Raw genomic sequence first — 12,329 nt, 5'->3', positions numbered from 1 at the left:
GAGTCCTTTTTTTTCCGATAACGGCAAATAAATCAACTTATGAGTCTAATTTCTCCAAGGCCAAAAAGCCGAAATCTTACAACATAAAAATACAATTAATGAAAGTCACCAAAATTGACATAGTTTGGCCTAACAGATTCAGCAGGGGAGATTTTCACGGGAAATCCGAAGCAGAAAAACCAGAAGAGAAGGGATACAAACGTGTTTTGCTTTTTCTACTGTCCTTTGTCGTAGTCAATTATTAGAAAATGAGGCAGTAACATTGCCGTTGCTAAGCATTCGGTATCTGCTTCCTTCTTTGCTTACTTCTGCCTCTTGTATATCTTTGCCAAGAATGATTTCAGCACTGCCTGTACTGCTTTACTTGAATGAGATTCAATCAATTTTGTAAGTTTCTGGTAACTGCTGCTCTCATACTCCAGAAACACACCCTACAAACCGCAAGTGAAATAAAATGGTAATGTTAAAACCTTTGGTTCGAAATACAGAAAAAAAGGCACAAGAAATAATCCCTTGATGTTATGCAATATGTTTTCCAGGCTTCAAGATGCGGTTCCAGAAAAGTAAAGTAAAGTAGAACAAGAAGATGGAGAGAATAACCTCAAGATCAAGGACTTTGTATAGTTCTTTTACTTTTGCAATACATGTTTCGTCATCTTTCCCATAATTCTCCTGGTAACATAACACAAACACGAATACATGTAATCAAGAACTATAACACCGGGACTAGTATACAATACATTAGAATATAGATTTACTTGCTTACGTGTAATAGTTTCTTTTGTTCCTCACTAGCAATTTCTAAAGCTTTCACAACCAACCAAGAGCACTTGAAGTCTTGAATATCAGTCCCAACCTAATATTTCAAATGACAAACACTTGGTTCATAACGCTTCGATGGTAGGGAATTGCATGACCAAAAGCCAAATGAGTATAGCTTAAAATATACCTTTCCTATCACTTCGGGCTCACCAAAACAATCCAAATAATCATCCTACAAAATACATCAGCATATGATTCAGTTAAAATAAGAAAGAAGGGGCTTATATAGAAGGAAGAAAAAGAAAAATGGTGGTCATAAATTGATTGGGGAGCTGTGGGTTTGGCAATCCTCCATTTCTTTTTCCCTAGTCATCCTACAGTTTATCAGCAATAAAATAATAGAGGATTTATACGTGAAATTAACTATTACCTGTACTTGAAAATAAGTTCCCATTTCAATAAGAATAGTCTTCACATCAGCATGGCGTTCAAGATCTTCGCCTGCCATTAGCAACGCGCATGCTACCTGAGTGCATAGATTGGTTATAAGCATAATTATGTCAAAGAAATTTCATCAAATCCTGGGATGAACGCTAATTGTTTTATATGGTTTCGGGTGTTCAGGAAGATAGAAACACATGAATCTAAACCAACTTCTTTTACGGAGGAAATCAAGCAAATAAAAACTTCGTTCTATAGAGGTTTTCAGCTATTCAAATATATGATCAAAAACCAAAAAATCTTCAAAATCTTCGGTTTCATTCACACAGAAAAGGACTACGCCTAACAGCCTTTACATTACATGCCAATTAGAAAGCAGACTTTCTACCTACGTTAGGCACCATGGTTGAAATCTTCTCTAAGGCAAAATTGACAATTAACCGTTTTAGAGGGGGGTTGACTATAAAGATGAAATGAATCTGAGAACCATGAGCTATGAAAGCGTAAAAGAAATTTGTACTCACTGGAAGGTAAAAAGAGTAATAAGCAGTCTTGTACTGAACAATGCGGCGGTGACTGCATGAAAAGACAACCACTTGAGCATTAGAAATGGGAAAAGGAAATAGATTTAATTGGAAATCAATCATATAAATTTGAAACCGTCATAATATTTACTTACAGCGACAATGAGTACTTTGATAGATCTTTCTCTCCTTCATGAGTGGTAATTAAATCTATCAATTGTCCATGAGCTGTTTGAAACTCCACCTCATTAAATAAATCCAGCAGATCCACATAGTAGGGCTTTCCCCTAAAGTGCTTTTTGAGAACTCGTGGGATATGGTTGCGAAGTAGTATGCCATCATTCACAGCAATCATGCCAATCTAGGATTAACAATTATGAAATTTAGAATATTCATAGCAATTGAAAGAGAAAGGCACAAAGAAAAGCATCAGTCGTGTTAGAGGCTCTCACCTTTGGTAGTCTGAACCAGCACTGCTGACCCCTACGCGTATGAGAGCCATCCATGATATCATCAAGAACAAGAAAATATGCTTGAAGCTGCAAAATTCAATAAAAATGAAGGTCAGAATTCAGTTGTAAGTTTGTAACCAATGCAGACGAGAGGTGTGGAGGTATGATAAACAGTAGGAGCCATTATGTGTTGTCCTACCCATTCAATACACCATCCAAGTGCGGATGAATGAAAAAATTCATCATCCGTTAGGTCCTTTCCATCCTTGAGTAATTTTAAGCTGTCAACAACGGATAAACCTCGATTCAACTTTCCTGCAAACAGCAAAAGCATTATGAGCAGAAGTTCTATCACAAAGAAGTCAAATAAAAATTAGAAATTGTGACATTTCTATACCTCCTGGCACAGTGTAGTCCAGCATCTGCAACAAATGGGGCACAACGATTCAATTAGGACATAGAAATATTAGTATGAAATAGGAATTAAGGTGTTCAGAACAACAGTAAAATTGAGAATAAACTTGTGCCATTGTAAAAGACAAAGACTATATTTCCATAATCTGTCAAACACTTTCTTCAAATTCACGGCCTTCTCAAGCTCAAGACTTGTTTATGCATAAATTGGCCTTCAACCCAATAATCTAGGTGCAGAAGAACAACTACTAACCCAGACACATACGCATATCCACACACACGTATACTTATACATCGGTGTATTTTAGATTTACAAACTGCTACTATAATTTCACCTTATATATGGATAAATCAAATCAGATACTCTTCCATATCAGTTATTTGACATTCACATTAACTAATAGGAACTTATCATTAGCACTCCAAAACCGTTATTCTACACTCCTCCCTTTATTTTACACTAAACAACAAGGAGGAGTGCAGGATAACTTTTCTCAATTGCAAATAGCAGCTCTCTAATCGTATTTCCTGATAAGTATGTATTCCATTTTAATCGTATGTTTGTCATTTTTCTAATCTTTGGCTCTTCTAAAGGCAATGCCTTGATTCATCAAGCCTCTCACCTCAGAAGATCACTGGTATATCTTTTCTCCTATTTTTGTGTTTGGAAGTGCTTTTTTTTTTTTATCAATTTTGGAAGTGTTTTTAAAATGATTGAAAGCGCTCTTAACGAAAAAAAATTTGGAAACTAAAATCACTTAAAATGCTTCCTGCAACTGCAAGAAGCACTAGTTATGTGCTTTTAAAATGACTAAAAGCACTTTTAGCCAAAATGTTTTTGGGTTTTAAAAGCAATTAAATGTTTTTTTTCCAGGATTCACTTGCACTTTTACTAAGAATTGGTTTCAAAAATATTTTTACCAAAAACACTTCCAGACGAGCCCAAAATCATGCGATAAATCTAATCTTTCAATCAAAACTAAATCATGGTAATTGAATGTCTCTGGTACTATAGGATTGGGCAGTTCATGTAGAATACCAAGCAAAACAAACATGCACAGCAAAGTCGTCTTACTTCGACGAAAAAAAAATGCTTTCGAGCCAATTACGACTACCAAATCAGATCGGAACCGATACTACTACAAAATTTCAACAGAATCTCACCAATCTAAGCCTTAACAAACAATCCTATCAAAAATTTACAGCCAAGATTAAATCTTCCTCGATTCCAACACCTTCCTTTCGACAGAGTGAAGGATCACACCCCTCCCAAAATTCAAAGCAGAAAATCTTACAAAACTCAACTGGTGTAACAGTAACACCAACAATCAAAATATTTTAAAAAATCATTGAAAAAAGACTTAATCTTTCATTGCTATGCACATTGACTTATGAATTACAAGCAGATTAAAGGGGTAGATGGAAATACCCGTTCGACCCATTGACGAGAAACGTCCGTGAATTCGAAGGCCGGATCATTGAGAAGCTCAGATTTCAAAACAGAGTAAACGCCCAAGAACTTAGACCTCAAATCACCCATTTTCTCTGCAGATTTAGAGAGACTAGAGAGAGAAGGGTGAGGGGTGAGGGGTGAGGGGTGAGGAGGAGAAGGTATGAGCTTTTAAAACTAGAGTGGAAGAAAGAGGAGGAGGAGTTGGGTCTTTAAATGCCAGCCGGAGAAGGAGTTGTCTTTAAATGGCAGCACCCAAGCTTTGAACTCTAAAGAGAGAGTTTGGCAACAACTCACGTCTGGTTGGCTTTGGAATTATCATTTCGGGAATGTGATATTCACACATCCTTTTTACTTCTTCCACATTTTATTAGTTTTCGGCCGTCAGATCGGATGAATCGAAGAAGATCAATGAATATAAATTAACAAGGATATGTGAGAAGTAAAAAAATGTGTGTAAATAGCACATCCATTTTTTATATCAGAAAAAGTATCCAATTAACCAAAAAAAGAAATTGAGAGAAAGAAAAAGACAAATTTGTTATTTACGTTAAAGAGATTAGATAGCGGCTTCATCATAATAAGTTTATTTTTATAGATACGAAAAAATTCACATAAACATTTTAGTTTTTCTTAATCACCATAATGTAATTTATTAGTACCATAATCAAACTCAAAATATATCGTAGAAATACGAGTCTAAAATTTGTTTTCGATGACTGAACCATCATGCCGTCGTTAAAATAGGACAAATTAGTTTTTATCCAAGTTGTTGATCCAAGTTGTGCCCACCAATAATGATCCAAAGTAAACTTTGATAAGATTGCATCTGACCAACCACATGCTTGCTCGGTACTCAGTCAAAGTATGTGAGCCAGGAGCCAGCCAACCAAGCCCAGCCGCCAAAGTCAACCCCCAACCCACCCTTTCAAGGAGAAGTTTTTTGTTATGATCATAACACAGGTAGTACACCATATATTTTTATATAATTAATAGAAAATTTTATTTTTTAAGTTATTAATTTTTTAATAAACATGTCCCATAATTTATATAACGACACATAATGTACCATCTCATATGACGATTACATTGAAAAATCTCTGTTGTTTAAGACAGCGGCGGTGACTCGGTGGCATCTAAAGGCTATAATATGCATGGGTTCGTTCTCCGGCCTACTTCTCATAAAAGAGCCCGTTTCAGTTGTTGTCGCATGTATTGGGTTGAGTTGGGACGAGTTCGAAATATTGAGAAATTATCTATTATGGGTAGTTTAGTGGTTGACGAATTTCATGTCTGTATATTTTTTTTTTAACAAATGATATTTTCTATACTAAAGAGGATGAAATGGACTTAACCTCTTATGGACTAGCAATAATATGGTTCGAATTTGCTTTTGAAGAGAATCGAACATAAGACATCTCACTTAGAAGTGAAGAGGAATACGACTAGACCGTAGTATTAAGTGACAATTTCAGACCCGTATTTAACACTGCATGTTCTGCATTCGATTACTAGCGTTGATGAATTACGCGATGATGGTCAAAATGAGGCATAAAATGCCTCTATGAGTCTTCTTAGCCCCCGAAAGGGTAGACTATCATGGCGAAGCTACCCACTGGTCCTCTTTTCTGAAGAAAAAAAATATATTGGGAACTTGGGTTAGGAAGATAACTGGAGTCCTTATATTCATGATAGATTTTTCAATGTAGCTTTTACCATTCATATTCAACAAATGTAGTTTGTTATTTACAATTAATATATTTTAAGTTCAGAAAGTATTAACCACATCATTCATAACTTTCTCGAGTCTTAGATTTTGTAGTCGGTAATTGTGGGCACTTGTTTTTCAACACAAGCTTTATTTTAATTTAATTTTATTTATAATTATAAACAATATTACCATTCTAAGCTCCTCTAAAGAAAGCGGAAAGTTTGAACTCAGAATGCATGAGTTAAAGAGAAACCCTATCCTGCAGAGCCATCCTTTCTTTCAAACAACTCCATCCAAACTAGAGCCTTAAAGTTACATGTTCCGAGCAGAAATCAGAAAAGTAAAGTATTAAAGCACAAGCTTTTAATGAATATTACGAAGGTTTGATACATTCTTTATCACATTTCTATGTACATATATTCCATAATATTAAAACAAAGTCATAGGAATTTAACGTGAAAAACGGAGTGCTGACTGTTGACTATCTGACGCCTTCTCCCTCCTCTGTTATCTAGCCTTGGACTGACGGCATAAGATAAACTTACACAAGCAGAGTTATTCCATAATATTAATAAAACTTAATAAAAAGAATGTGTGTTTTTTTTTTTGGTATACATACGGGAGAAATTTGTAAGGATACCAACATCATTCTCTTGCTACCTATTTGTATATTCAACCACTGTAAAATTTGGGTATACTTTAGTTACTGGTAAGCTCCCCCTGTACAGGCAAAAAACTCGCTCGAGTAACCGCGTAAATTCATGCTGAAAAAATGAGAGAATCGAAGAAAAAGAAGAAGAAAAAACTCAACCATTTTGTTGGTGTAATTCCTATCTCTGCAGTTCTTGCTTACAAAGAGGACAGCAAGATATTATTCTGAGCCAATGATCGACGCAATTGAGGTGAAACATATGGGAACATGGCAACCGCCGTACTTCTTCCTTGTCTCGGTATTTTGCCAGGCAAATGCAGCAATCCTGCGAGCACACGAAAAAGGATTAAGAGACGAAATTAATGAGCCGCCATGTGAGATTACAAGGCATTTCTTGACGCTATATGGTTCAGATAACCAGTAGACCTTAAAAGTTAAGTTTGTACCACATATAGGTATAAATTACAACCCCATTCTCTACTTTTCGGATTATGTTGACAAATAAATGGAGAGGAGAATCGGAGGTTTCGATTCCAAAAGCTCTTGACTTCAGAAAGTTAAAGGGATTGAACTGCTAGGATTGTACATCGAAGCAAGAAAAATGGAGATTCTCGCGTGTGAAGAAACCGCAAGCAGAACAAAGATTATATGAATATAACAAGGCCAAATTAGCTTTTTATGTATGACTATGACTTACTGGATCTTCATTTAGGGATCCTGAATCGCAATCATTTCTGAGCTCTATTTTGGTGTTAACTTCTTCGTATCTCCAGCTGGGAAGCTGAGAAATTTGGTCATCAGAAGCCCCTTTATCGACGGATCCCATGTTCATGTTGTATCCAAGGAGGCTGCTAATTAGGGGTACACAGCAACATAGCAGCACAAACAGCAGGAAGGGAAAGGAGTAGCTAATGGCATTCCAAGCAAGCAGAGAGATGCAGAGCACATGGAGTTTCGGGGCTACAGTAAACGAACTAAAGCGAGAATCGAAGACCCAAACATTACCCATCACAAACCATACGGCAAAGAAGAGCTCGAGTGAGGTTCTACACCTGTTCATCAAATGTGTGGTCCTTTACACATAGACATTGTACACCATATATCAAACTCCGAAACGTGAAAGATTCCATATGATTTACACTACAAATACATACACAAATCTTTCGTAACTAAATGGAAGTAACCAAAGCCAATAAAAAGTACCTGGAATCTTCATTGCTTCTCTGCTGTTCCAAATCGGAGAGGTTGAAACCATCACTTTGAGTCAGATAAAGTAGCCTGTAACGCCCAAAGAGCACCAACATATTGAGAACACAACCAATATCATACCCAACAATCCAAACTCTCATAGGCCAAACCGGCCTCTCCTTCTTCGAAACAGCCAAGGTAATCGTGGTCACGCCTATTTGAACAACCAAAGCCATGAATTCCAGCATCATCCAAGTGCTGTTATCGAAAGGATTTGTTCCAAGATTGGACCTCGAACCATTTTGGTAGTGGAAGACTCTTCTCAAGAAGGTGAACCACCTTGCTCTAGATATTCTCATAGCCATTCTCATTAAGAAGGAAGGAGGAGCTCTAGAGGACCTTGTCCTGACCAAACTAACTGCCGCACCATCATCTCCCGGAGAATTTGAGGAAAATGAAAATGCAGCGGAAGCAGATTGGCACATGGGTTCTGATTGAAAAATGTAACGGCTATCCATAGAAGAATGATTCTATTGGCAACTATAAATATGGCGCCTTATACAAGTGTTATATGGTGTGAACTGAAATTGGGAGGCTGACGTGAAATATATGAGAGTTGTATCACAAAAATTGTGCTGGGAGTTTTCACAAATGTGTGCTGGGCTGCAATTGCAGTCGGGTTTGATGGAAAGCTCGTGTTACATAACATTCATGCGACTTTCATGTTTTTTCATGTTTTCTTCAAGTATAGTCATGAGAGTTAAATGAAGCAACACAGGTGAAAAATACCATTTGAGTTGAGCAGCCAAAAGCACTTTTGGATCTGAAGAAGCTTCAGCCTTCAGATTGCAAATGAACTGCAGACCTCTGAAAATCTCTCCCCTCCAAAACCCAACTCTTAAATATTCCAAAATCCAAGAAAGCTTACAGCTTTATACTAAAGCACCTGAAATTGAATAACTTTATTGGATCATACCATAAATTAATCAACTTCACACCAGAATTTGCAAAAACCCAAAAACTTCCAAGGCCAAAATCTCTCACTCAAGAGCACAAATCAATCACCTTTCCACCAAAATCTTCACAGCCCTAACAACCCAAAATTTCCAAGGCCTAAATCTCTCACGCCAAAAGCACAAAACATGCAGAATGGATCAAATTCTTTACTGGGTAGACCTCAAATATGAAAAAACATGAACAAAATTGAAATTTATAAGAAGGGGGGTATCGAGTAATTTGAGAAGCAGGAGAAGGGTGTTGAGAGTATGTCAGGAAGGTGAAGCTGGGTTCAGATGGTGACCAGAAATCCAACTGCTAAGGGGGTTTAGCTTTGATTCCAAGGGAATCACAAGGGTTTGGAGGGAAGAAAGCTAACCGTTGGCCTAATTTCCTTCCTAGTTCCTGCTTTTATTTATTCAGCAAGCAAAAAGCTGCAAATCTCTCTATCTGCATCTTTATCTTTTCTCTGATAGAAAATTAGGAGAAAAGCAAAAGATTTTTATAGACTTTTAAAGTTGATTAGATAGGAGATAAAGTGATAATTTGACACTTAAGCATTTGTTAATTTGAGTTTTAGGCGGGTACGGCGCCCCTGTGTCTGTGACACATTTTCGTGTTAAGCAGTTGGCCGACGAATCTTGTCAGCAGCTGCATTATTTTGGAGCTTCATGGCACTCCTCTTTGAGTTGTGTTTGTCACGTAGGCCACACCAATTTTCTGGCTTTGTCTAATATCCTATCTTATGCCATTAATTATCCTGCTACATGGGTAGTCATATCTGAATTTGGATACCTTAGTATCCGAAACTTAAGGATCAGGAAATCGAAGCCCATGGTTTGTGTGAAAGTGAAATCAGAGCCCTTAGTTTGTTAAGGTGGGTCAACATAATGAGTTAATCGGAACCGTCAAATTCAATTTAAGCGGTTCGAATTGTTTGATCTTTGAGCTTCGGACAGTGAGATATGAAGTGATCTCTCTCCGTCCTATTTGATTTGATATTAATTATCCTGCTACATGGGTAGTCTTATTTGATTTCTCCAAGGAAGAATCAAGAACATACTTTCAAATTTCAATAGGACCGCATAGTTATAATACGAACACATTCAATATCAAAAAATTACGTTTGTTCTGTGTATGATTCATTGAACGACACATTTAGCACATTAAGTTGACATTCTACACCATCTGATTATTTTATACGTATTTGGACAACAAAGAAATTAAATTACATATTATGATTAGGAAGAAACATAGTCATATTTTTTTTTTTTTTTTAAGAAATAGGGTCATTTTCTTGGGGGTTTTTGTGTCTATGAATTGTGCTTATATTTCAAACATTGAATTTTATAGAAAAATAAATGATAAAAAAGAAGTTTAAACATACCTAGCTTTGAACACAAGCAAAACTTAAGACTGCAACATCATAGAGTTTCAAAATGATTTCCAACTTGCTCACATCCTTTAGCAGCAAACCACGTAGCATTAGCCCTCCATCACCTTTCCCATGCAAAAGATACCTTGTATGATCTTCAAAGGCCTATGAGATTTTGTTCTACGTTTCAAATTTGGATAAGACTTCATTTTTTTAATATAGGATGTAACTGCATGAGGCGGCAATGTATTTTTACCTTGAGATCAAATGGCGTGCCAAAGTTGAGTTTTGTGATACCAAAAAATACATTCGTGAGAGTTCGAACTTGAATCAGAAATTCCAAACCTTTGCTCGTTTTAATCTTATCTCATAAATAAACTAGGAAAAACAAATTATTTAAGGGAGCCCCCAAAATCAATAGGCTTTATTTTGAATCAATTTTTGTGGGGAAACTTACATGTGAGTGAGCCCTCAAAATTAATAGCCTTGGTCTCATTGTCTCATTAAGCTAGCATATATGCAGCTCTTGATGTATCTATGGTCACCGACGGATCCAATAGGGGGCAAAGGGGGTCAGGTGACGTCGTGAAAGGTCGGAAAATTACTGCGAGAGGCAACTCCGATGGCCCCTTGCTCGTCTGGTTCGTGATCCTCTGTGCCCACCATCTGTTCGTGGCCATTATTTATCACTAGAAAGGAAGCAGCTTTGACAAGTAAGATTCATCTTCTTACCTTATTCCATTTGAATATTGTTGATCCCTATATCATATTGTTTAGCAATTACATAAATTGATTTGATTCTTCCTTGTTTTGGGGCTTCAGAGAGTCAAACAGGTTGCTTTTTAATTTGATTAATTCTCTTTTCCTTCGGATATCGTTTGGTATACAGACGGGACGAAACGGAACAGAATGAGACGGGACAGGACGAAACGGAACGGAAAGGAGTAAAGATTCCCTCCGATGAAAATAAGGAGGAAGATGTGAAACGGGTCGTTTCAGAGGGTGAGATAGAATGAAAATTCATCTAAAACTCATCCCGTGGAACGCATTCCACCCGTTTTAGATGCACCAAACGTAAAACGGAACACCTCGTCCCACTCCGTTCCGTTCAGTCCCGTCCCACGTACCAAACGGTACCTCATTGATCTTTATGACTACTATCCACGCACCTATTTTTATTTTCCGCGCACAAAACAGCAAATGTTGTACACTAAAATGGGAAGAAGTTGATAGTAAGAAAAAGGGATTACAGATACTAGTTGCTGCTGAGAGGTGGAAACTGGAAAGGCTGGGCGTTGGCATCGGCGTGGTGCTGCTACTGCCGCTACTGCTGCTGCTAGAAGAAGAAACAAAGGACAAGAAGGGTTTGACATTGGAAGAGTATATATAATTTACAAGTTATTACGGGGAAAAACACTGTCAACCATATTTGAAAATTAATTTACAGTCCTATGTCCAATTAATCCGGCCAAAAGCGAAACACCATCCGACTGAAATAATTAGTATAATTCGACATGCTAAACAAAGCCTAATTGTAGTGGTGCCGGGACATCAAGCTTAACGATTCAACCTTTAGATCCGAGTTCAATGACAAATAGCCAAATCAGCCTACGCAAATTATTAATTCTTTTCCCTCTCTACCAATGAGAAAAAGGGCTAGAGGTGGCTAAGTTGATGACAGTGGTGGTGGGTGTTGTCGTCGTTGTTACGTATGCCGGGCTCGGAGAGAGGAGAGTTGCAGAGACAGGGGAGAGACAAGAAGAGAAAGAGAGTGTTCGAGAGGGTCTTAGTGATGGAAAATTTTTAGTTGTGACGGGAATACGAATGGTACACCACGTGTTTTTATGTAAATGGTGAAAATTTTTAATTTTTAAATTATTAACCTTTTAATACATATATTCAACCATTTACATAGAGACACGTGGTGTACCGTCTTATGTGACGGTCACACTGAAAAATCTCTCCTGAGTGATGGGGGAGGGGAGGACAAGGGGAAGAAGGAGAAGTGGGGTGTGGGCCCCAGGGCTCACAAAACAACACACACACAAAATATTACCCAACGTAAAATTACCAAATTGCCCTTTAAGTTCGTGATTTCGTAAAATCTTCATCTTAGCTCCAAATTCGATTTCGTTTACAATCACGCTTTTGTAACGACGAGTCCTACAAGGATACGCCAAGGAAAATAGTCTTACACGACACAACAGGACGGTCAACAAAAGTCAACGTTTTTTCCTCGAAATGGCATTTTCATAAATTCACGCTATAAAATTATAAAAACCAAAATATTTGGGGACAAGACTTTACATAGGGGATATCAAATGTATTGACGTTTGTTAAAGAGAAGAAAATTGCAATCCCTAG

The 12,329-nt window shown here is 37.3% G+C and overlaps 2 protein-coding genes across 3 annotated transcripts; both read right to left on the bottom strand.

Moving 5' to 3' along the window:
- Positions 1 to 74: 74 nt before the first annotated feature.
- On the bottom strand, positions 75 to 4,289 carry LOC126590148 (farnesyl pyrophosphate synthase-like). The gene is made up of 11 exons (XM_050255676.1): positions 4,023 to 4,289; positions 2,577 to 2,601; positions 2,379 to 2,494; positions 2,180 to 2,266; positions 1,883 to 2,088; positions 1,728 to 1,779; positions 1,193 to 1,288; positions 950 to 994; positions 767 to 856; positions 601 to 672; positions 75 to 431 (listed from the first exon to the last, which is right to left on the bottom strand). Exons 1-11 carry the CDS (start codon positions 4,131 to 4,133, stop codon positions 303 to 305), a joined length of 1,029 nt encoding a protein of 342 aa, XP_050111633.1. The 5' UTR covers positions 4,134 to 4,289; the 3' UTR covers positions 75 to 302.
- Positions 4,290 to 6,095: 1,806 nt separating this feature from the next.
- On the bottom strand, positions 6,096 to 9,095 carry LOC126591551 (E3 ubiquitin-protein ligase At4g11680-like). Of its 2 annotated transcripts, XM_050257272.1 has the most exons (4): positions 7,610 to 9,092; positions 7,104 to 7,479; positions 6,566 to 6,731; positions 6,096 to 6,474 (listed from the first exon to the last, which is right to left on the bottom strand). In XM_050257272.1, the coding sequence occupies exons 1-3, from the start codon at positions 8,110 to 8,112 to the stop codon at positions 6,585 to 6,587; spliced, it is 1,026 nt and encodes a 341-aa protein (XP_050113229.1). In that variant the 5' UTR covers positions 8,113 to 9,092; the 3' UTR covers positions 6,096 to 6,474; positions 6,566 to 6,584. The 2 variants fall into 2 exon arrangements, with proteins under 2 accessions (XP_050113229.1, XP_050113230.1); XM_050257273.1 differs by having other exon boundaries at positions 6,096 to 6,731; positions 7,104 to 7,458; positions 7,610 to 9,095.
- Between the last annotated feature and the right edge of the window lie 3,234 nt (positions 9,096 to 12,329).

This window comes from Malus sylvestris, chromosome 11, assembly GCF_916048215.2.
Source record: "Malus sylvestris chromosome 11, drMalSylv7.2, whole genome shotgun sequence".
NCBI lineage: Eukaryota > Viridiplantae > Streptophyta > Magnoliopsida > Rosales > Rosaceae > Malus > Malus sylvestris.
Note: the sequence above shows the minus strand (reverse complement) of the source record. Positions and strands in the feature narration are given on the sequence as shown.

Coding starts and splice junctions, on each gene's coding strand:
- LOC126590148 (XM_050255676.1), bottom strand. CDS start 4,133: ATGGGTGATTTGAGGTCTAAGTTCTTGGGCGTTTACTCTGTTTTGAAA. Junction 1,780..1,882: donor TCAAAGTACTCATTGTCGCT/GTAAGTAAATAT, acceptor CTTTTCATGCAG/TCACCGCCGCATTGTTCAGT. Junction 673..766: donor AACAAAAGAAACTATTACAC/GTAAGCAAGTAA, acceptor TTATGTTACCAG/GAGAATTATGGGAAAGATGA.
- LOC126591551 (XM_050257272.1), bottom strand. CDS start 8,112: ATGGATAGCCGTTACATTTTTCAATCAGAACCCATGTGCCAATCTGCT. Junction 7,480..7,609: donor AGAAGCAATGAAGATTCCAG/GTACTTTTTATT, acceptor CTATGTGTAAAG/GACCACACATTTGATGAACA. Junction 6,732..7,103: donor GATCCCTAAATGAAGATCCA/GTAAGTCATAGT, acceptor GTGTGCTCGCAG/GATTGCTGCATTTGCCTGGC.